Source organism: Gobius niger, assembly GCF_951799975.1.
Source record: "Gobius niger genome assembly, chromosome: 10".
Lineage (NCBI taxonomy): Eukaryota > Metazoa > Chordata > Actinopteri > Gobiiformes > Gobiidae > Gobius > Gobius niger.
In genome coordinates this window covers 23,515,877-23,537,785 of record NC_136861.1, presented here as the reverse complement: position 1 = coordinate 23,537,785, position 21,909 = coordinate 23,515,877, and the positions used below count along the sequence as shown (strand labels likewise).

At 41.4% G+C, this 21,909-nt stretch overlaps 3 protein-coding genes across 4 annotated transcripts in view; 1 reads left to right on the top strand and 2 right to left on the bottom strand.

Annotated features, from left to right (window-relative positions):
- rai1 (retinoic acid induced 1) overlaps positions 1 to 1,490 on the top strand; it is a 45,975-nt gene extending 44,485 nt beyond the window's left edge. Inside the window, exon 5 of the mRNA XM_079565376.1 lies at positions 176 to 1,490. Within this exon, the coding sequence (XP_079421502.1) occupies positions 176 to 184 (9 nt within the window). The 3' untranslated portion in view covers positions 185 to 1,490. The remainder of the gene's footprint in view (positions 1 to 175) is intronic.
- A 172-nt stretch (positions 1,491 to 1,662) lies between these two features.
- srebf1 (sterol regulatory element binding transcription factor 1) lies at positions 1,663 to 12,019 on the bottom strand. Of its 2 annotated transcripts, none has more exons than XM_079565380.1 (19): positions 11,678 to 12,019; positions 9,533 to 10,057; positions 8,877 to 9,028; positions 8,680 to 8,802; positions 8,385 to 8,603; positions 8,180 to 8,294; positions 7,947 to 8,104; positions 7,615 to 7,819; positions 6,907 to 7,088; positions 6,542 to 6,803; positions 6,301 to 6,467; positions 5,664 to 5,832; positions 5,479 to 5,587; positions 5,279 to 5,388; positions 5,053 to 5,185; positions 4,752 to 4,917; positions 3,678 to 3,899; positions 3,102 to 3,213; positions 1,663 to 2,879 (listed from the first exon to the last, which is right to left on the bottom strand). In XM_079565380.1, exons 1-19 carry the CDS (start codon positions 11,790 to 11,792, stop codon positions 2,659 to 2,661), a joined length of 3,465 nt encoding a protein of 1,154 aa, XP_079421506.1. In that variant the 5' UTR covers positions 11,793 to 12,019; the 3' UTR covers positions 1,663 to 2,658. The 2 variants fall into 2 exon arrangements, with proteins under 2 accessions (XP_079421506.1, XP_079421505.1); XM_079565379.1 differs by having other exon boundaries at positions 6,907 to 7,091; positions 11,678 to 12,018.
- A 1,298-nt stretch (positions 12,020 to 13,317) lies between these two features.
- On the bottom strand, positions 13,318 to 21,611 carry tom1l2a (target of myb1 like 2 membrane trafficking protein a). The gene is made up of 16 exons (XM_079563980.1): positions 21,502 to 21,611; positions 20,364 to 20,448; positions 19,943 to 20,021; positions 19,584 to 19,733; positions 19,300 to 19,434; positions 19,087 to 19,233; positions 18,901 to 19,017; positions 18,610 to 18,743; positions 18,419 to 18,461; positions 17,439 to 17,607; positions 17,256 to 17,370; positions 17,085 to 17,160; positions 16,791 to 16,856; positions 15,289 to 15,348; positions 14,873 to 14,909; positions 13,318 to 14,568 (listed from the first exon to the last, which is right to left on the bottom strand). Exons 1-16 carry the CDS (start codon positions 21,551 to 21,553, stop codon positions 14,423 to 14,425), a joined length of 1,611 nt encoding a protein of 536 aa, XP_079420106.1. The 5' UTR covers positions 21,554 to 21,611; the 3' UTR covers positions 13,318 to 14,422.
- Between the last annotated feature and the right edge of the window lie 298 nt (positions 21,612 to 21,909).

The following is a 21,909-nucleotide window of genomic DNA, read 5'->3' as shown; positions in this document are numbered from 1 at the left end:
ATGGCCACATGGACAACGAGGCACCATGCTCAGTAATGGCACTAACCAAAGGTTTTTTCTATAGTTCCTTATTAAGTTATGTGGTTACCCTCTCAGTCAGAAGTGGCTCTACCGTTACTCACAAGACTACTGAAGACACAAACTAAAGCCAGCTTCTGTTCTCTTCTTCTTACAGGACCTGTAATACCTTCAGCAGAAACACCACTTCTCCACCCATCTAGCACTGCAATGGAAACTGTTGTCCAAATAGCCACCTGTGTCTACAGCATAGTGCCACCATTTGGACGAAGGTGCTTGTCAGCAGAGGGCAGCCAGCAGCAGGAGGCTGAGCACTGAGCGCTGGAGGGTGACTTCGCAGAGAAGAGCCGCTTCCAGCCACAATGTGTTTCTCCCTGAGTCCCTCCTGGAGGCAGGCAGCAGATGTGACAGAGCTGTTCAGCGGGAGAGCGTGTGCCGCAGGCCCGTCGCACAAGAGGCTGTTTAAAATGCAAAGGGGGCAATGTGTGTGTCCTGCTTTTCGATGGCTCACTATCATACTCAGACACCTGGCGGACACTGATTGGACTGGAGCAGCCTCTGGCCACCTTCATGGTGCACACGTGTGTGTCGTGTCACTCACTCATCATGTGTTTGTTCATTTGTGTCTGTGCGAGTGAGGAAGTGCATCTCAAACATTAAGCAAGTATTCCAACATTCACACTTTAGTTTGAACCAAGTCCAGGAAAAAAACAAATGTTCACATAACAGGTAAACACATGATATCAGTATTGGACTATAATTTGACTATATTGTCCAAATTCTGGAGATGTATTACGTGTGCATCACGACCTCATTTGTATGTCATGATTTGTGTTTTTCAGAAATATTAAAAAATATATATATTAAAAAATAAAATCACATCTACTGTGTGCACATTTCAGTTTGACAGACCTGAGGAGTGTTCAGAGGCACGCCCTCTCACTCCAGTACAAACGTATTACTATGAAAAATATAGTATAACTTCGTCCACACATGTGAAAATTGATGTGTGTGCATTCATTTCCAATTCATAAAGCACCTGTCTGTATGTCAAATGTAGGCTTGTTACTCTGCCATGCTAAGTATGGTCACTATACTGTTCATATCAAATGAGTATTAAAGCATAAAATAAACCAACTCCAAACTTTCTCTTGTAAGAAGCTCATTTAATGGTGTACAGTATTTGATGCTGTTTAAATGTAAGATGTAATGTACTAATGTAACTGTGTATAGTATTTCCTAGAGATGTTTATTTTCTATAAAATGGAATATGTTATTGCTTATAAAATGTTATTAAAATAATTCCATTAATGAATATAATTTAATTTTGGGGAATGTCACTTGTTTTGGGTTGAAGCATGCGGTTTAATTTTCATGTCTTTGTTTGGACTGAAACAGCATCACATTTGTTTGAAATGTTTTTGTAACGCCAATGTTAAATATACCAGCAACTTTCAATGCTGCTATGAACACTTTCTGTTGTGTCTTTTTCTTATCCTTTTCATGTTTAAAAGTGTATTGGGTTCGAACAAGCTACGGCGCCGCCAGTGTAACTAAACTATGCTGAAAGTTGCATTATGGACTAAGAATACAATTCAAATTTATAAAGCTAGTTCTATTTCATATCAGATCTACAGCATAAAGACAGTTACCCTTTACAAAATATTTATTTACATATTCAGTATGAAATGAAAAATATTAAACATAGATTTTCAACACAGCTGCTCAGACATCTACATCTCTTCTGGGACATAGAACTGGTCTAACCTTGTTATACAATCTAAACAAGAGTTTTCAAAGAGCATTAAACTAAACAAACGTAAGGGCATTCAATGACATTGCAGGCTGATCTGAAGAAAAGTTGTGGGTGTTTTAAACCATCAGTGCCCCACCATTTGATGGAGGGTCATCACCAGCTTCTCGCAGCATCAGTATAAGCGGTCAAGAGGGTCAGCCAAAATTGCAAAGGTCACCTTGAGCGCCCAATGCTGTGTGTGCAGATGGCTTTTCATGATGACAAATGCCACTTACAATAGAGCCTTTAAGGACAAGCATTTTTCATTCTGCTCTCGTCACAATACTGCAAATTTAATCAATGATATAAATACATTTTAAAATATGTACACACCAAGAAACAAACATAATTTAACTCTTAACGCCCAGGCCTTTGAAATGAGCCTTGGAGGCTAGTGCAGACACAGACTTTGGGCTTGTACAGTGAAGCAACACTACGCATGATTCAAATGAAATTAAACTTAACCCAACAAAACAGCTTCTGACTCAATACGTTTATATGGTTTGCATCAAAAACTGTGACCAGTTCTTCCAAGAGGACAACCAATGAGGTCAGAGAAGCTAATGAGAAAGGTTATAGCCTGCCAGGCAGTTCTACTTTCATGATTGAGAGGAGATAGCGCCTCTCCATGGTCACACTCTGGCACTGCAATGACCAGAAGTGTTAAGTGCCTTCTCTGAGGCTGCAGAGAGGACAATTAATGATCCAAATGTTTCCAGTTTGATATCAGTAATCTATAGCTGCGCATCGAGAAGCAAGAAAGTTTTCTGTTCTTGTTTTGTCTGGAAGTTTGACATGTGTTGTATGTATACATTATATACAGTGCTCTCGTTGTATTTGTTTTTCTAGCTGTTGGTGACAGTGGTGCCGCTCCCCAGCTTGATGATCATTTGCTGGCAGTCATGCAGTGTCCTCTTGTCTCCCAGCTTCTCCAGGGTGCGGGCTGCGTCGGCCAGCATTCCCACCCTCTGGCCCGGGGCTGACAGGAAGGAAGGAGGGAGGTAGCGGCATGCCAACATGACGGCCTCCGCTTGCTCACGTTGGCCTGGCCGTGTCTCACACTCCTCTGCATGTCACAAAAAAAGAGGGTCAGAAATGCAAAAAACAACATCCTATTTCTATTTCAAATGTAGCTTTTAGCAATTTTTTCAGTTTCCATATTTTCAGTTTCAAACACAGGCACTTTGAAGACGACTATTCTTTACATGCCTGATCAGTGTGTACTTCCTAAACGGATCACCTTACTGCAAGTCAGTGTTGAAGTGAATAAACGAATACGCATGCACACCTGTCTTTGCTCCTTGCGTTGCTCTGCGTCGTAGTGAGCGATCCAGCAGTTGGTGTGTGCGAGTGGGACTAGCCCCTGCCATCAACCTGGCCGTGGCTTCGTGAATGAATAACTGGAAAGAGTCATAGACAATAACGGATGAGAGTTTTTGAGACAACAGAAAATGCATGTTCCTGCAGACTTCAGAGAGACTTTGAAGCATTCAAAATGTTGTTGCTGAACACTTGCCTCAGGGGCTGCGTGTGCGTGTGCGTGTGCGTGTGCGTGTGCGTGTGCGTGTGCGTGTGCGTGTGCGTGTATGTGTGTGTGCGCTGTGTGCTAACACCCATGGGCTAATTTCCATTGGGAATTTCACAAGAAAACGTTGGGTCAGATGTGCCTGTACATTTCTATGCAATATGTCCTTTTGATGTGCTCCCTTGTTGTATTTGAACTCAGTGTTTATGGGAGAATGCTATTGGCAGCAGGGAACCAACTTCAAAAATGGCCAGAGTGTATGTGGTCCCAACAAATAAAGAAGAATAGAGAATAATTCTTTGCACATTGATTATTAACATACAAAGTGCCTCCACGTACCCGACGCATGGCAGGTCTGAAGCTGTGGGCTAATTTGCGCAGCGAGCTGAGGTCTTGTTGAAAGCCCTGGAGCTCTGGCGGCGAGGCCTGCTGCACCCCCCCTGCTGGACAGCTGGGACCTGCAGGTGTGGGAGGTGCAGCGGGTACCCCTTGTTGCTGCAGCAGCTGCCACACATTGGTCCGCATCACCAAGAGCAGATCACACAGCAACAACTGTACGACCTGAGGACGGATAGAGAGGGGAGAACTTACAAACTGACCAACTTTGATCAGAACATGTTTTCTTTGTCTTGAAAAAGATCTAACAGATGCGATTTGTGAGAAGGCAGATTTTTTCTGTTCGTTTTTAGTTTATTGTTCATTGTTGTGCACTCAAACAGACACAAAAAGATGGCAAAAAAAAACTATTTAAAAAGGCTTTTAATGTCCAGTAATTGCCCTCAACTTTTTATGAGTTCTTTTATGTTGGATTTTGTTATTGTATTTCTGTGACGTGTCTTTGAATGTCTGGAAAAGCGCTATATGAAAAAATATATATATAAAAAATGGCAGATAATATGAATAACATTTGTATAATAAAAAGGCTTTTTGCACTAAAACAATGATTTGGCAAAGCAGATGTGGCCCTTTTTGTGTTGGTTCTATTCGTAGCTTTAACGCACCATTATTGCGTTGTAAAACCACTTTGAATTAGTCTGCCTACAATGAGTAGTTTTCAGTTAGTTTCAGTCGATCAAAATGTTGTTTTGAACAGCTGCATTAAAGAACAATAATTAAATCCCATCCCTATAGTGGACTGTTGAAAGAAGATTTTCCTTGTTGTTGTGCTGTTTGGGGCCCAGCTCTGTGTTGCACTGCAGGTGCATTGCACTCCTCTGAGACACAGATGCAATGCAACTACAATGCACCGCAGCTCTGGCCATGGATTCACACATCACCAGGTACCCATCCACTGATCGCCAGAGGAGAGGACACAGCAGGAGCGCAGGAGGGATCCACTCAGTCTATATGCGGTGTCTTTACAGTAATAGCACAGGTAGATTTAACCTGGCAACACGTCAGCTCTGGGGGTACCTTGTCTAGGCTGGAGCTGTGGCAGTGTGGTCCGAGGTTGAGGTTGTCTCGGAGCAGGGCGCTGGCCTTGTCGCTGTGGCTCAAACTCAGCTGGCAGTTCTCAGGCTTTGACAGCAGAGCTCGCACTGCCTTGAATGTGTTTAAACACGCTTTGGGCAGCAAACTCCTGACAGAGACCAGAAGAAAGATGGAAAACATTAATCAATCTGTATTCCTTCCTAGTTGTTTTAGATATTTTTTTTGTACAGGCCATGAACAGCAGTGGTTTAGCACATCAGCATTGTTGGACTTGTAAACTCACTCTGCGCTCTGCAGACTACGAGGCAGGTGTTCAACGGTTGGATACAATCGCTCAGCAGCAGAATCATCTCCTTGTAGCCAGTTGATTATCACCACTGCAACTGATGACCACCATTTAGAATGAGGGTCACATCCTATGGGGTGGGGTGAATAAAAAATAAATGTCACAAATGAAGAAAATAATCTGCTTATAGTCTGTAAGCACAAAGGTGCTTTTAACCACTTACCTGTAACAATCGCCATGTTGGAACCAATAGCAAAGGACTGCGTCGTGGCACCGGCTGCATCTGACGCACTGATCAACAGCTGCAGGTACTCCAGGGCATCAGCATACTCCCTGGAAAAAAGAACGGGTAAATGTCACTGACACTTTATTATTTTATCAAAACTTTAGATAAATATTAAACTGAGTATGTTTTATGTGTACCCCTCTCCGTGGCTTGGACCCTTCTCCCCTCGAGGCTGAGCCACACAGTACAGGGACTTTTCCAGAAGATGCTCCCTAAAAGCTTGTGTCACCTGAGCCAAAGGATCCACTGTAATGAAATCAACAAATTGCACAACTTACAAGGTTACAGCTTACAAATGTAGCACACAGTGAAGCCAATTTACCTGTATTGCCTGCCTGGCTGTAAATACTTTCTTTCGGAGTGCTGCGAATTGCCCAATCGCCATCCACAAAGAAGCGGTGACCAAGAGGATGACACAACCACTGCATAGCTGGAGGCACACTGCCACTGGACGACAGACAGGCCTGACGGGCACTGCTCAGAAATACCCGCTGAACATAAAAGCATACAAGTAAGTTTGATAAGCTAAGCCGAGCTCTCTATAAAATGCACCGTATTTTCCGGACTATAGGTCACTCTGGAGCATAAGTCGCACCAGCCTCGGCAACTACCTGTGCCTGGAGGCGTAATTGCATCGTTGACAAGCCTCTCCCGGCATCACATTATTCAAGCTCTCATTTGCAAACTCGTTCCTCTAGCTGTGACACAAGCTCAGATCGCCCTCTATCGGTCAGTGTGAAAATAACAAAGATGTGAAATCATATATTTTAATATATAAGTCGCACCTGAGTATAAGTCGCAGCCCCAGCCAAACTATGGAAAAAAGTGTGACTTATAGTCCGGGAAATAGGGAAGCTTAAAATCTGTACATTGTAAATATACCATCGCACAAACAATTTGAAGGAGACCAAAACATTTTGAGGATGAATGCAGGGCTAAGCAGTGTGGAAAGCACTTACAGAAGTGAAATGCAGGATCCTTGGCAGGCTGGCTTTGACTCGCAGGGCGGCGGACACGTAGACCTCAGCCAATGAGGCCACAGGCAGAGCCGAGCCAGCACACTCGGACAGATTCACAGCGCTCAAAGCCATGTGGATTGCAGAAAGGTGAGTTCCGTTTAGTTTGCCTATAAACCAACAAAAGAGTTGGGAATGTTAGATTGAGGTGAAATTTGAAGGTTTAGGTTCTCCCTCCCCTGACCTGTCATGTGGAGCTGGTGCAGGCGGTGGTAGACCAGGGCAGCGTCACGACTGCTTTTACAGGCATCTTCCTGCAGGGGGCGGTCAGAACGCAGCCCTCCAGCTCTAGCCGCCAGCCAACGGCCCACCCACAGGCGCTGGAGGCAAAACCGCAGCAATGACCACAAAGCAGCACACGCCAAATCCAGCTGAGAGGTGGGCAAAGGCCGGCCCAGGGCTTTCAGACAGGTCCACAGGTTTTGGCTGGCTTGAGCAAAATCACCCTAAGGAGGGAACAGAAATTAAAACTAAATAGATGAGACTTAATGATTTATTTTAGACACTGGTAATTTAATACTAGGATTTTAAAACTAAAAAGACACATACTCGTGCTAGGTCCAAATCTGCTTGTTTGCGATGACGCCAGAATAAGACGGAGGATCCGGAATGTGGTCTTGTAACGGGTTCTCCGTAAACCAAGAGTCTGATTAGGACTCCTGACACCAAAATCCCATTCAGCAGCCACACCAGGAGAGTGGGCAACATCCAGTCCATCCAGCCCCAAGACTCTGCTGAAAATGCACAGGGTAAATATTAGCAACACATGGATAAAATGATTTGTGTAAAGGTTCCACCACAAAATTGTTCTTGTGCAGTTTATGGATATATTGTGCCTCTTTTTAACACCTTTGCATTGGCGTTACATTTTCGACCCTGAAATAAAATTAACCAGTGACAGTACACGCACCAAGCGCCTGTTCCAGTAAATCAGTAAAAAAAAAAAAAAAAAAAAAAGGAACAAAAACAAAAATTTATTTCCTGCTATAATTTCATTTGTAGGTCATTTGTGCATGATGATCCAAACTCATCCTTTAAAGCTGTCTGAACTTTAAAACTACCTTATAACATCAGCAGTTTCAGCGGGGGAAGGGGGGGGGGACTGTTGAAACTGAGAAATACCCATCTAAATTCACTAATATTCATCAGTGAAACAAATCATAACTGCAGATATACAGTATGGTTATTATAACATGGTTAAAAGCTCTAAAAAGGAGACAAATAGTAACTTTTACATGACGCAAGCCCTTTAATTACCTGCACTTTCTAAGCCCAGGATACCCCTGCCCGTGTGAGAGTTGCTGCCGGTGCCAGTGGTGGCAGATGTGGCGCTGCACAGGAGGGAAGCCAAAGGATTCATGGAGAGGAAGAGGAAGGTAAATGCACACAAGGCCATACGGGAACGGTCCAACATGCCGCCAACACCTCCAACTGCCGACTGGCCCAGCAGATCCACATTTGGCTGGAGCAAAGACACAGAAATGAATGTTGATTCATGTTTAACTAAACTATTTCCAATGAAATACTTTTAATTTTAATATTGTTCCAAAGCATCAGTGCATTTATGGCTTCCTATAAAAGCGTCATACCTTTGTGTCCTCGCCCATTGGGCTGTCTGGCTCCGAATCACTGGCACAGTGTGAGAGGGAGGAGGGGGAGCCCACATCAGAGGCTGGAGGGGTGGGCAGCTCGGCCTTTACATCAGCCTGACTATCCACTTCCATGGCAACAATGTCTTTGAGAGATTCTGAAGGACAGCACAAAGCTACGGTTAGAGGTGTTACTTAAATTACTTGTTAAGAGAGGAGAATTCGGTACTCACTGTTTTTCTGAGCAGCCATTTTGAAAGCCATGTTCTCCTGCTTGAGTTTCTGATTAGTCTGTTGCAAGTATCGGATGTAATCAATAGCTTTTTTCAATACTGCAGACTTGTTGAGCTAAAAGACACAAAAGAGAGTTACTACCATGCAAATCATCAGCTGCAATGTGTTTCATTACGAAAATACTACAGTATATGCAGGTCATACCTTGGACTCAGTTCCCGCAACCAAATCTTTAAGCTCAATAATTTTGTCATTGATAGATGATCGATATCTTTTCTCGATGGCATTATGGGCAGTGCGCTTCTCTCCCTTGTGAGGCAGTCCATTTGGCTTGCCACTGATGGCAATCCGGTTTATTGGCAGTTTGTCTGCATCCACCATAACAGGAACTGTGGTCAAATATGTGCCTCCACCAACAAAAGCCTGTTAAAAACAGAGGGGGTATTAATTCAAAAACAGTATAAACCCTATTTCCAACAGTACTATGACAGAAACTAACCTGAATAGGAGTACTCTGCACAGAGGATGTTGTGGACAGAGATGTGGTGATCATACAAGGGTCATGCTTCAGAGTAGTCAAAAGCAACGACTCTGCTTTAATGAACTGAGGCTGCAGAATCACCTGAGATAAACATACAGTCAGGTAAGTGTCTTTGTCTCTGTACAATGCACATGTGGCAGACTTGTATTACTTACAGGTACTTGCTGAACATGGGAAGTAATCGTTTGTGTAGGGGGGCTTCCAGACGTTGTTGAAATGGGAGAGGTGGTGGTGATCCCTTGGATCTGAGGCTGAATTGCAACTGGAGGTGATGAAGACAACGTGGTGTTTGAAGAACCTACACTGCCTGGACTGGATGCTGGAGAGCAACAAAAAATGCTATTTACGGTTTTATCATTCCTTGTGTTGCATAATGTAAAAACACTTAAAAGATACTTCGTTTTTCATGCAAGATATCCATATTATCTCCTAAACCTAAAGGGCCACTGTCATTACCAGTAGGTTTGTAGGCCAAAAGGTGAAAGCCATTATCTCACTAGGGATAATAAAGCTGTATGCAGTCAGTGTGTCACCCTTCACAGGTCTTATCAGTCTGAGCAGGATACACACAAGATAACATTCTGGACAGGAGAACATTTAAGAAAAAGTAACAATCAGCTCTAAGAACGTCCTGAATGGGAAAAATTGGTTCAAATGCACTGAATCAACAAAGTGGTTGAACTCAGATCAACAAGAGCAAATATTGATGATTCACTCTGTTCATTTAACTTCATGTACATAGAGCACAGCGTCCATGCCTCTGTGCTCTCATACTCCAGTTATTTCATAAATTACTGTAATTGGTATTTACCTTTGTAACTAACAGGTTTGCTGTAGTTGGTCAGAGTCTGCTGAGACTGAACTTGTTTCTGAGGAGCAGCAGCAGTGAAAAAGACAGGTGGAGAAGAGCTCAAGGTTGCGGTCATTGGCGGCGAGGCTTGAGGTGAAGGAGCTTGCGCTGGAACGGACAGTGGTTCTGCTGTGGGCTGCCCGACAGTCTGGGCCTGCTGTGGGGAGGAGGGCTGCGGCCTCACATTAGAGCTGGGGACCTGGGCCAGAGGGGACTGCTGGAAGGTGGCAGGCTGAAAGGTCTTTTCTGTGGTGGAGGCGGTTCGTGTGATGGGAGGCCCCAAAAGTGCATCCAAATGTGGGCTACTGCTGAGGATGGAGGAAGTCGGGGGTGATGGGACAGCTGCAATAGTCACAGGTAGTGCAGTTGAAGTGATGGGTTGGTTAAGACCAGGAAGATCATGTTTTGAAGTAGCTCCAACATATTGATGGTTGTCAAAGAGTCCATCAAACTCCATGTCCTGGTTGTTGATGAGCTTTAGCATGTCTGTAAAAGAAACAACGTAAAAATGATCTTCATCAAATCATTCCTTAAATATTTCAGATCTACAAAATCTTTATACATTTATGCACTACCGCTCAAAGGTTTGGGGTCACTTAAAATGTCCTTATTTTGTTTAAAGAAAAGCAACGATTTATTAATCAATCATTAATCAGAAATACAGCCTAGACATTGTTAATATTGTGAATGCCTATTCTAGCTGGAAACGGGTGATTTTTAATGGAATACCTACATAGGTGTGCAGATTTCTAGCAACCATTGCTCCAGTGTTCTAATGACACATTGTGATAATCTGTTAGAGGGTAATTGATGATTAGAAAACTCGATTATGCCAACACTGCTGAAACTGTTACAGAACTGGCCTGGGTGACCCCAAACTTTCAGACCGTATTAAGATTATTGCATATTGCATTGCATAGCATTCTGTATCTTTTTTTCCTACTGATTTCCAGAATTAAATTGAACTTGCCATATATGGCTCTAATTGTTGACATTTTCAACATTTTGCATTGCAAAGGTGTAAGGCCTATGTCTCCAATTATCTAAATGCATGTGCGTGCACCCAAACAATCATCTTCACAGACACGTGAGCGCGTTATAAATTCTACCCTGGGTCAAAATGACTGGTTCAAAAATAAAAATGACTGCTTCCACAAAACAACAGTTAGGGTCGCTATAAAACAATGAAGCAAATTCAAAGAAATGAAATAGAGTTATTTCGTAGCAGCGCATTGTGGATGAGGGTTTTGTATGAGGTGACCGCTCTCGGCCAATCAGCGCGCGCCTGCGAGACTCGCTTGGCCGAAGACAGGAAAGAGAGCGAGCCGTCTGAGCGAGGTTACCTTCGTGCAGCATCACCGAGGGTAACTCTCGGTCACACAGAGGTAACTGCTGCTCCATGACATACATTCAACACATACCTCATAAAGCACATTTCACTCTACACTTGGTACAAGTAAACAGTTGGTGGAGGGGAAAGACACGGCCTTTCTGACCACAGAGAAGAAGGGACAGCGTTTTCCTGCTGGAAATAATTTGCTCTGATTTCAAACAAATAAATGGGATTTTTCACACCCCAAAGGGCGTTCATTGTAGACGTGTCTAGGACAAAGGGTAATAAAGCATCACCGGCTTAGTTGAGTGCATAGACATATTTAAACAAGAGACATGATGAGTTGTATCATTCTGGGGTCCTGTGAACCCGGCAGAGAGGAATGAACTGCAGTAACCTCAGTCATGAGGGGGGCGGGGTTCTATTTAGAAGGTTAGCATCACTAGCTAGTGTAGCTCTGTAAATATGTTATGCTCAAATGCGTAAATACAGGGGCTAAAAGTGTATCACATAGATATGTCAGGCTTACAATGCAATGTGAGCCTAATCCACTCTGTACAGCCATCCAGGACCAGCACTTAGATGCCACTTGGTTTAACAAGCTGATATATTTCACTACTAAAACTTTGAAACAATTATGATAAACCTACCCAGAAAAATGGATTGAAATAAATGAACTACACATACATTTCTGATCGGAGCAAGGTGTGATGGATGATACGGTTAGCTAAACGTGACAGTTACTATGCAACACAACAAGCACACTTTCTTACCATCAATGTCGCTCAAAAGGGCCGTGTCAATGTCGCTGGGATCATGCAGCGAATTGAGCGAAAGCGTCGGATCCAAGTTATCCAGAGTTGGATCGTCAAAAGACAGAGAATTCATCTTTACTCAGTCTGGGCTGTCTTTTATACTATAAAAACTGAACAGACACGAATCACCAAGTGAAAGCGCACCCTTCTTACGTCCCTACATCAGTCAAACAAGTAAAATCCCAAAATCGATTAAAAATCCACAGAGGGGGAACTTTATCAGTCAACTCAGTATTGGCTCCATAAAGGTACGGGGTAAACTTGTCACGCCAAGCCAAACACAGAGCTCATTCAACACTAACATGCTCTCACAGCGGCGAGACTAAAGCCCGCCCCCCGCTGCCTGAGTGACAGGACGAACAGCCAATCCGCGTCCACGGATTTCTGGGCTCTATTATTTTCATCCTACAAAACTGGAGACTTGGTACAATCCACAAACAGGGAAAATGTGTTCAAGTTGGGTAAATAAATACACCAAATGTAGAAGAGATCTTTTTTTAATGAATACAATTTGTAATATGGTGTTTCTGTCGATTTGTAAACAGCCAGTAAGTAGGTAAAATCCCCAAATCCCACTTGTACTGTGTGTCTGCGTGTTGTGAAAGCCATGTGTGCTCAAATACGTCTTTAATGAAAAGGACGCAGCTTCACAGTGAGATTGAGCAAAACACATGTGTCTGTGTTTATTGTGGGCTTGCCTCAGAGCGCCAATAGGACAGAGACAGGCGTGGTCTCTGACTGTCAAGCTTGTTTGACTTGTGCGCCTGTAGAACCAGCGACATCGTCCAATCAGGAGCTTCCAAACCGAGTGGGGTGATCTCACGTCACCCATAGTCCCTGCTGATTACATCATGGTTTCACGTAAAACTAAAAGCAACCCTGCTGCACATATGTACACATTGCACTATTCTACACAGATCCAGGATAAATATTACACATTTTCGTGATTTCAGTGAATAAATGTTTATCTGTGAATCTATATATTGTAGTAGGAATGTTACCAACTCAAAGCATGAACAACAAATAGGAATTACAAAAGAAAAGCTGTCAACCGATTAGTGAAAAGCAGGAGTAGGTTGCATCAGCTGAATGGCCAGTGCGGTCATCAAATGTTAACACAGGACAAACACACACAGGTCATACGTTGCCAGTTTTTTCTTTATTAGTTACACGTGTGCACTGAGTCAGACAGTCCTGAGTCCACTGAACAGACAGCACTTCTCATTTAACACAACATTCAGCAGCCACTGTTAAATCAACACATGTGAAAAAGTAGGCCGGATTTTGGACCCTCAAACCGTATCAAAAACACTTAAGACTGTAACTACGCTCTTTACTGCAGTTACTGGTTACTCATTTCAAAGTAATAATTATTTTACAAAAAAACAAAACAAAAGCACTGTTAACAATTGGCCAGGCACGCAGCTGACCTGATATCAACTGTGACAAAAAAGTGATTTGTCAAACATTCTAGGGTGAGCCACAGATATAGATTGAGTCAAATTACAAATTTATTCCACTGGAAGAAAACCGCAAATTTATTGCCAAACCAAACAATATTTTTAATGAGCAAATGTAATAATATAATGTTTTTGACAGAACACTGAAAGCTCTTCACTAAGTGCTAAGTTGCAAGTGAGTGAGCAACATTTGCATTTCACAATTAACTCTTGTTAAATGTTGTTCACATGTCTCTTATGAAATGTGTTGTATAAATATTATCAACAATCACAATAATACAATAGTTAGAAAAAACACTATGTGCAAAATAAAGCTAATCGAAGTCGATTTTCCCGCTCTGTTAACACAAATGAAACTATACAAAATTCAGATTTGCTTTCCTTCGAAGTGCAAAGATGTTAGACATTGGAGAAGGAAAATGTCAGTAATGATTTGTTTCTAAAGCTTTGAGTGTCTTTGGAGTAATACATTTTAAACATGATATGTTTTAAGCATTTCACTAAAGAAGGTTCCATGTCCCTTTCCTGCTGTGTTTTTGTCAGCTGTGCTTTTATTTATCCCTTCAGTAAAAGGAATGTTCAAACATAGGTTAACATTATCACACACTCCCACATTGGCTAAATTAGTCTGCCAATATTATGCATAATAAACAACTTGAAATTTGACACAAACACATACAGTTAGCATGAAAAACTTACAGTTTGCAAAAACATGAATGTTTGCAGACTTTAACCACAGATTTAAACACATTGTGGCTGTAATTATGATGCATCGCACGATAATGTTTGCATACTTTCATGTTATGGTCATTTGACTGATTTTGGAGTGATTTGATTCATCATGGCAGACCGTTCACAATAGTTTTCACATGGAGACGTTTGAGTTACTTTTTGAGAAATAACCAAACATTGAACCATTTTATGTTAGGAAATGGATTCACCATTTTGTCATTATAATCTGACAGTTTTATTTAATTCTAAAATATTAAATCTATTGTACCATAGATTTCTTCGCGGTTCTACATTTCTCTATTAATCTATGGCCTCTTTAGGATGTTAGGAAGTCATGTGACCATAACCTATTAGATTTCTTCTTTGGCAGCTAGTTTCAAATGCCAGTATAGCAAAAATAAAACATCCAAACACATTGTAAACAAGCTATAAGTATAAATACTGCAAAAATGGTTAAAGTGTTTTAAATGAAATAAGTGCAACGGACCTTGAGGTGCCCTCGCGAGACACTCTACAAGGCAAAGAGGGCGTCTTCTGTGTGCTCCGCCTGCTTATGTGCCCCGCTGGGAGGATGGACCGGGTTAGAAGGGTTTGCTCTGGTGTGAGATGGGATAGAGTCTACTGCTTTTGCTCGCTCCTCAAGGAACTTGTCAAACTCTGAAAAAATAAATAAATAATAATAATCAGAGATAATGAAACACGATCATAAATACGGAGTTTTCATTTAAGGCTGGGCCGATAAAAATCTAATCCTGATCTGATGTTATAGTGCTATCGTCATATCACAACTTTTGGTTTAATGCAGCTTTGTGCTCAAACAAAGACACTTTTTTTCCCCACACACATTTAACAGTGACATATCAACACTGAGAAGCAGCAAATGGCTTTAGTTACTTAAGTTACTGTAATTTAGGGTCTTAAAGAAATACTGATACTTTATAATATTAATGCAGCACTGTACCTTCACTAGTGACTCCATCTTCCACTCTGTCCCCTTTCTAAAAAAAACAAAGAGAAACAACAGTCACACTGCAGTACATTACATTCTTTTGTGCATGTCATTTGTATTTTGCATTGTGTACAGCCATTTGAACGAAAGTGTTGTTTATAAAGTGCTTTATAAATGAAGTTGGATTATATTGGAGTGTATGCTGTAGTCTGGACAATAGGCTGCATTTAGTGTCGGAAAGAAGTGGGTCTGGTGGGTTAGGCTAGTATTTAGAACCACATTAACATGCCACTTGTGCTCAAAACTGTTGAGTGAAAATATGATTAAGTTAAAGGATTTTTATAGTAAGAGATGAAACAGATAAATCCACTTTAGTGAAGAATAAAACAAAAGAGGAAAGGCAGCAACATCAAAGTAATAAGCCTCACCACATCAGCACAGAGCCACTCCTCTATGTCATCCATGACAGAGGACTGCGATACTGGGATCTACGCGCCAAAGCCAGAGACAAGGGGCAGCAACAAGCCACAGAACAGAACGGACAATCACCAATGAAAAGAAAAAACACAAAAAAAATCAACAAAAGAAATAATTTTGATCAAACAAAGTTAAAATATTGGGAAAAGACAGCTTTGTTGGGTTCATGATAACCAGGGGTTTCCAAAGTGGGGGGTCGCGAGATGTATTTTTTATTGAAAGTAGTATACTTTAGTAAAAAAGAAGCCAATATCAAAATATAATAAACCAGATTTTAAATGTTGGGCGCCTGAATTTATTCTAAAAACTAATTATATTATACATCGGGGTTGTTGGTCTGGTGATTTTGGGGGTCGCGGTCCAAAACATTTGGGAACCCCTGACATAGACAGAACTCCATCCTTACTTACTTTGCCAAATGCTCATTAAGGCAATAAGTCAAAATGAGAAACTAAAATCTGTGCGACTAGTCTGAGACAGAGAGAGCAATGCATGGAACTGAAGGTGGGAAGTTGACAACACAACAGCGTGATTGTGCTGAGGAGTGGCAGACAGAAAACGACAAACTCGATACAGAAAATCTCCCTTTTTACACATGCTTTTGGTTCATGAGATCTATGATTCTTTTATTCATTTTACATTTGCTTTATGGCTTCAATAACATGTTTCTAGCACTCTGATGATGTTGAACAACTGCAAAACTGACTTGTTAATAGTTAGAAAGTAAGTTATTATTCATGGTAAAATGTCCCACAAAGGATCTTACAGATACTCACTTTATGGTTCACATATATCATTATCAATAGTGTCTTTTAGAGATGTCAGTCCTAGTATGTTAAGTTTGTTATTAATTGTACAATATTCATCAAACGTGAGAATTAGAGAGTAGAACACAGTGTTATTCACTATTCACTAGCATGGATGGATGTAGGTCGTCAGGGGCGTAAAAGAGCTCAACAGTTGAGCCTCTGCCCCGTGCCAGACGTAAAAATAAAATCCCATTGATCGTCTCCATAGAGGAAAAATTAAGAGTTTAAAAGTCCGACGTAGGCTAATCATCTATGTGCTAACTACTGACCAAAGCAGGAAAATTTTACATGGGAAAAAAATTAAAACTTGAAAATATGTCAAAATGCTTTTACAACTTTTCGTTTTTTAAAGTTTAGGATAAACTGGGTGTTTTCTGTCCATGTTACAACAAACTACGGCGATGGAGATTTTGAATAAGATTTTTTACTTCTGACTCCAGGGAGGGGCCTGGACTGTTGAGCTCCATGTTGCCCTTCGTTAACAAATGAACTTAAGACAAATGCACTAATGTGAGCGATGGGCGTGTTAACGGACAGTGAAGTGTGAATGAAATTATGGACAGATGGGTCTAAGGAGCGAAAAGCCAGCGATATAGTGAACGTGTGAGAGGGGCAGGAGGACACTCGGACAAGTCAGTCCTCACCATTCCTTGGGTAATAAGCCAGCTGTCTATGGGCAGCTCCTGATCTGCCGGATTATCAACCCTCAGCTGAATCAACAACAGAATAACACCTTACACCACAGCATAGCCCACAGTGCAGAGAGGCATTGAAGAAGTCAAAGGTGTAACACACAATGGAAGAAAATAACAAGAAAGAGTGAAATATGTACGTACATGGGATTCATTCAATTAAAAGAAAAAGTGAGGGTATAAATGAATAAAGGTGCAGCATTGTCAGCACTGTAAAAAACATAAAAGTGTGTCACTTAAACTCACCCCTGCTGTGTTTTGTTGTCTTACATCCAGCGCTGAGGCCAAGCTGCCTAAAGCCTGAGGATCTTCATATGTTACACTAGAAGACACACACGGTGTAATACATTAGTTTAAAGTTCAATCTTCTTCACTTCATAAGATACGGATACTTCTGCAAGAGAAAATAAATCATACTTTTTGCGTTGTTCCGCCAGAGAGCTACTCCTTGTCTGTGCAAACATGTCAAAGTCGTCTCGATTGTGACCTGATAGAGATGACAGTGTTCCACTTACAGTCCCTGTCCCGACATCTAAAAAGGACAGCAAATTGTATTTATCTTTCATGAATCAGTCTTCTCAGTGATATAGGTCGTCTTACCCAGACCAGCGAGTGCGGATGACAGTGTTGTGGAGGCACTGTTTGCTGACGAGGCAGTGGCCCCTGCAGTGGACTGAGGTGGAGGACTGGAGGTGATTCTGGGTGTGACTACAGCCGGAGAGCCTGGCTCCAGGTTTATGAGGTTGTCATCAGTGTCGTCAGTCAGCAGCTATGAAAACAGAAGACAGAAAATCATAATCAATTAAACCAGCAGTGAGAAAAACAGGAAACAACAATAATCCCTGTTTATGTTGAAGAATTATATTAAATATGTTTAATATAAGAATGAGCATTCATATTTATTACTGTTGTGTTATAAATGCTGCAACACAGAATTGTATCTATCATTGACAGACACATTGTCAATAAGAATAATACAATCAGTGATTCTGCTACAACAACAGCATTAGTGTTAAAAGTCAGAGCTAACCAATAGTATTTTACTGCATCTTTTAAAGGGGCTACATCATGCAAAATCAACTTTTTGGAGCTGTTAGCCATGTTGTCATGCCATTTCCTTCTCAAAAACACCCCAGAGTGGTTTTTGACTTCATGAACCTTCGCCAGAATCAAAGTGGATTCACTTTTATAACCAACGCGAGTCCCATAATGTGATGGCCAGGACAGAGCGATGAGTCAATCAAAATGCGTGTTAGCCTGTGTGTTAGCCATTTATGAAGCTGTGTTGTAGATGTCAACTCCTTATAACTGCATTGTGAAGTAACTTCACTTATTGCTGTGGTATTTTTCATTTCTACTACAGTAAAGTTGTATGAGCGGAGAGAGGGGGCGGAGTTAACTCAATCTAAGCATTGTGTCTTCCGGGTTTGAAAAATACCTCCAGAAAATACTTATAAGTATCACAAAAGTGAGTACTCCATAGTGGTAGAGGTTATATAATATAAATGCCTATACTTTACTTTGGAATGGCTAAAATAGCATGATACAGATCCTTTAACAACTTTGTCCTCAATACTTACCCCGTTGTTCTGCGAAGCTCTTCCATATCTGAACCTTTCATATCTGTAAATACAAAAACAAAAACACCCAGTTGATGTCACAACACTGACCAATTTCTTTCAATGATCGATGTATTTTGGTCCACAACTTAAACATACATTGTTTTTTGTTAAATTACACACACAAAATAAAAATCAATAGCTTGAAGCACCTGTCATAGCGGAGGAAAATGTTGTTGAGGTCATCGTTGACGTGTAGAAGTTCCTCCGTTACCTCCTCATTAGAAACTCTCGAAATAAGCTCAACCACTCTTTGCTGCATAGCCCTGCATGTCCTGTTTAGTTCCTACAACACATTGGTCAAAACATAAAGATGCAGTCAAAGACACAATTGTAACAGCATGGAGTAAAGTATCCAAGAGACAGCCTGGTGGATAAAACGACCCCTGGAGGCTAAAGACTGGACAGTGAGTGACATCAGAGCAAGTACATTTGGCCTTTACCTGAAGCAGTTCTAGCTCAGAAGCCTCTTCTTCTCCAGGAGCCAGCTCTGTTAACATCTCTGACATGACTTTGACATTTCCTCTGACAACGTCTAACTCACTTCGCAGTCTAGCAATCTGAATGCACACATTTAGTTAGTTACAGATATACTGAATAGTTACTTCAAAGTATCATGCACTTCTCACCTGTTCTGCCGTTGCTGTGATGGGCCCTTGTGCACTGGGGCTGTTCACTGTCGGGGGGGCAGGTACATGGGCGGGTTTAGGAGGAGCAGCAGCTGGGGCAGGAGGCGCCAAATATTTAAGCACGGCTGGGTCTACTTCAGGTGTACCCTGTGGGAATTCAGAAACTATAGCACAGTGCAACATCATGATGTAAGATAGATATGCACTTTTTACCCTCTGTGGAGTGTGGATTGGAGATAGTGCATCAAGATCTGCCATAGGAAACTCCACACCTTTTCTCTTCAGTTCTTCATAAATATGGACTACCCCCGTAAGATCAGGACTACTTCTGAAGGCATCAGCCCAAGCCTGTCGGATTACAAACATTACATTTGATAAATTGACCAAAACTACAGGTAGCAGTATTGAGGAAAACACTTGGGGAGGAGCACTGAAATGTCTGCTGTCCACTTCAGGAAAAAAGAGGTAAACTTCCACTAACTTCTTATAAAACCAACCTGGATGAGCGACAACACTTTGTCTTGTACAATGGTTGGAGGATTCGACTTTGGTGAAATGATTCTGACCATAACACCATCTATGAAGTCTCGATTTGCCACCTGTACATGAAATCTATGACCACAATTCTTCACACACGTCTCCAAAACCTGTAGACAGACAAAAAGTAGCAAGTTAAGAAGAAGCAGTTTGCAATAAACTGGTAATAAAGCCCACAACAAATAGTACATGACTTCAGCCTTTGCACGTGTACATGCATACAATAGCTAAATGGTTACTTTATTTTCATGGTCCCCTACATACAACATAAAAACATCAACAACTAGTTAATAAAGTAGCTTTAAAACTTGTTCCTTACCGTCAGTGCAAACATGACTTCTCTGAAGTTTTTATTCCCACTCAGTCTCTTCTTCAGTGCTCGCATGGCATCTTTTGGCCTGGGGCAATAAGACGTAAAAGGTCTAAATAATAATAATAATTTGTTTTTCTCATCATTTAGTTCATCAGATAATTTAGGAATTAATAATACTGCATTCATCTTATATAGCACTTTTCCAGATGCTCAAAGTCGCTTTACAATTTTGTACATTATTCATGCACACCATACATGGTGATGCTAAGCAACGTTTGTAGCCACAGCTGCCAATCTGCGCAAATCGGCTCCTCCGATCACCACCAACCACTCACTCACACACCACATTCAGCCAGGCTTCCTGGTGTTCCCAGCGGCCTCCCATCCAAGTACGAACCAGACCCTACTCTTTTTTTTAATAGCTTACCCCTCATCAGTCTCATTTATGATGTCACAGATTTCCATGTTTAGAGTCCAGTCCTCGTTCTGGAGGCCTCCATCAGTGGCTCTTTCTGCAGAACATAAATGCAACGATGGGTAATACAATACGGACATGATAGACATTCTGTCAGAGTTTGATCAAGCATGGAAGCAAAATAAACAATCTGTTCAGAAATGTTTCTGGTGAGCATATTAAAACTGCAAAATAACTAATATTATTGTAATCAGTGTTAAAAACAACTGTGAGGACTGAAGTACAAGCACAATCTACTCTGAGGTTACATCAGTGAGAAAACCCATACTATATGTCCTGCCTGTTTCACATGTTTGGTCGTATTAAGCTTCATCAGGAATATCCTGTGTAATCTTCTCAGGTGGATTGCCAGGTCAAGGCCAGCCACAGCACAGGGTGCAAAAACAAAAAGTCCAATCTTCCCATGTAAAACAAGCAAGGCAAGTAATTAAGCTACTGAATGTAAACAATGCATTCATTCTTACTGAGTCTTCTGTCCCAAGCACTCAGAAAAGACACTGGGACTGTGAAACCAGCCAGTCACTTGACAAGCTGGGGCCTTATGTACCATGCAGTGCCAACAGAGCAAATGTCTCCCACTTCAATGCTCCATCAATGAGAAGAACACAAACTATTTGCTAATATTCAACACTACTCTGGCAATCAAGCAACCCACCAATAAACTGATTCATGTTTATGACGATTAAATGAAGGTGGCATAGTAGTAGTACTTCAGTACATCTGGTACATAGACAATAGTGCATTTCGTTACAGAGAAAAAAGTTTTGGGTTCATTAAACTTGGCTAACTTGAGCAACTAGTTGACCAAAACAATATAGTTGTTTTTCAATTGGGGAAAAACAATAAAACAAAGTTCAACTACGTAATCTTTCCAACATAGCTTTTTATTTTGAAAGGCTAACATTGCCGTTTTAAATTGCATTCATTCTGCAGGTGATGAAGCAGAGTAGCAGCAGCTAGCATTAGCCGTAAGCTCATTCCAAGTTGATGACGTTTGCTGTTATGATGTCCGCTACTTCTACTTCAGCGGCCCTGATGTACTTTTGCTCTATTCTAGTCTGAGGGATGAGGAATGATTCACCAAACTTACCGACACATTGGCCGACAGGAGTGCTGTATGGATTGCCGAGTAAGAACTCCATTTTAACAACAAACAATCCGCTCCCAGAGGCTGAAGGAAGTCCGTGTGAGCCCGCCCACCTCACGCGCTCCTACAGGACGCATCAGGCCGTGGAATGTGTATGGGTGATCAGTGTTATTCATTTAAAGCAACTACAGTTCTGTTAAGTGGCTATTTGTCTACTTGAATAGAAACGTGAAAAAAAAAAATGTTATATTTCTCACAATTGTTGAAACAAACGAACCCTTTGCTAAGAAACAAGAAACAATATATTTTGTTTACATCTTGGAGGTCTTAAGCCACATTGAACGTAGGCGAAAACGAAAATCAAGTTAAACCGTGTGGATGAACTTTTTTCCTATTTGAGGGATTTATGTA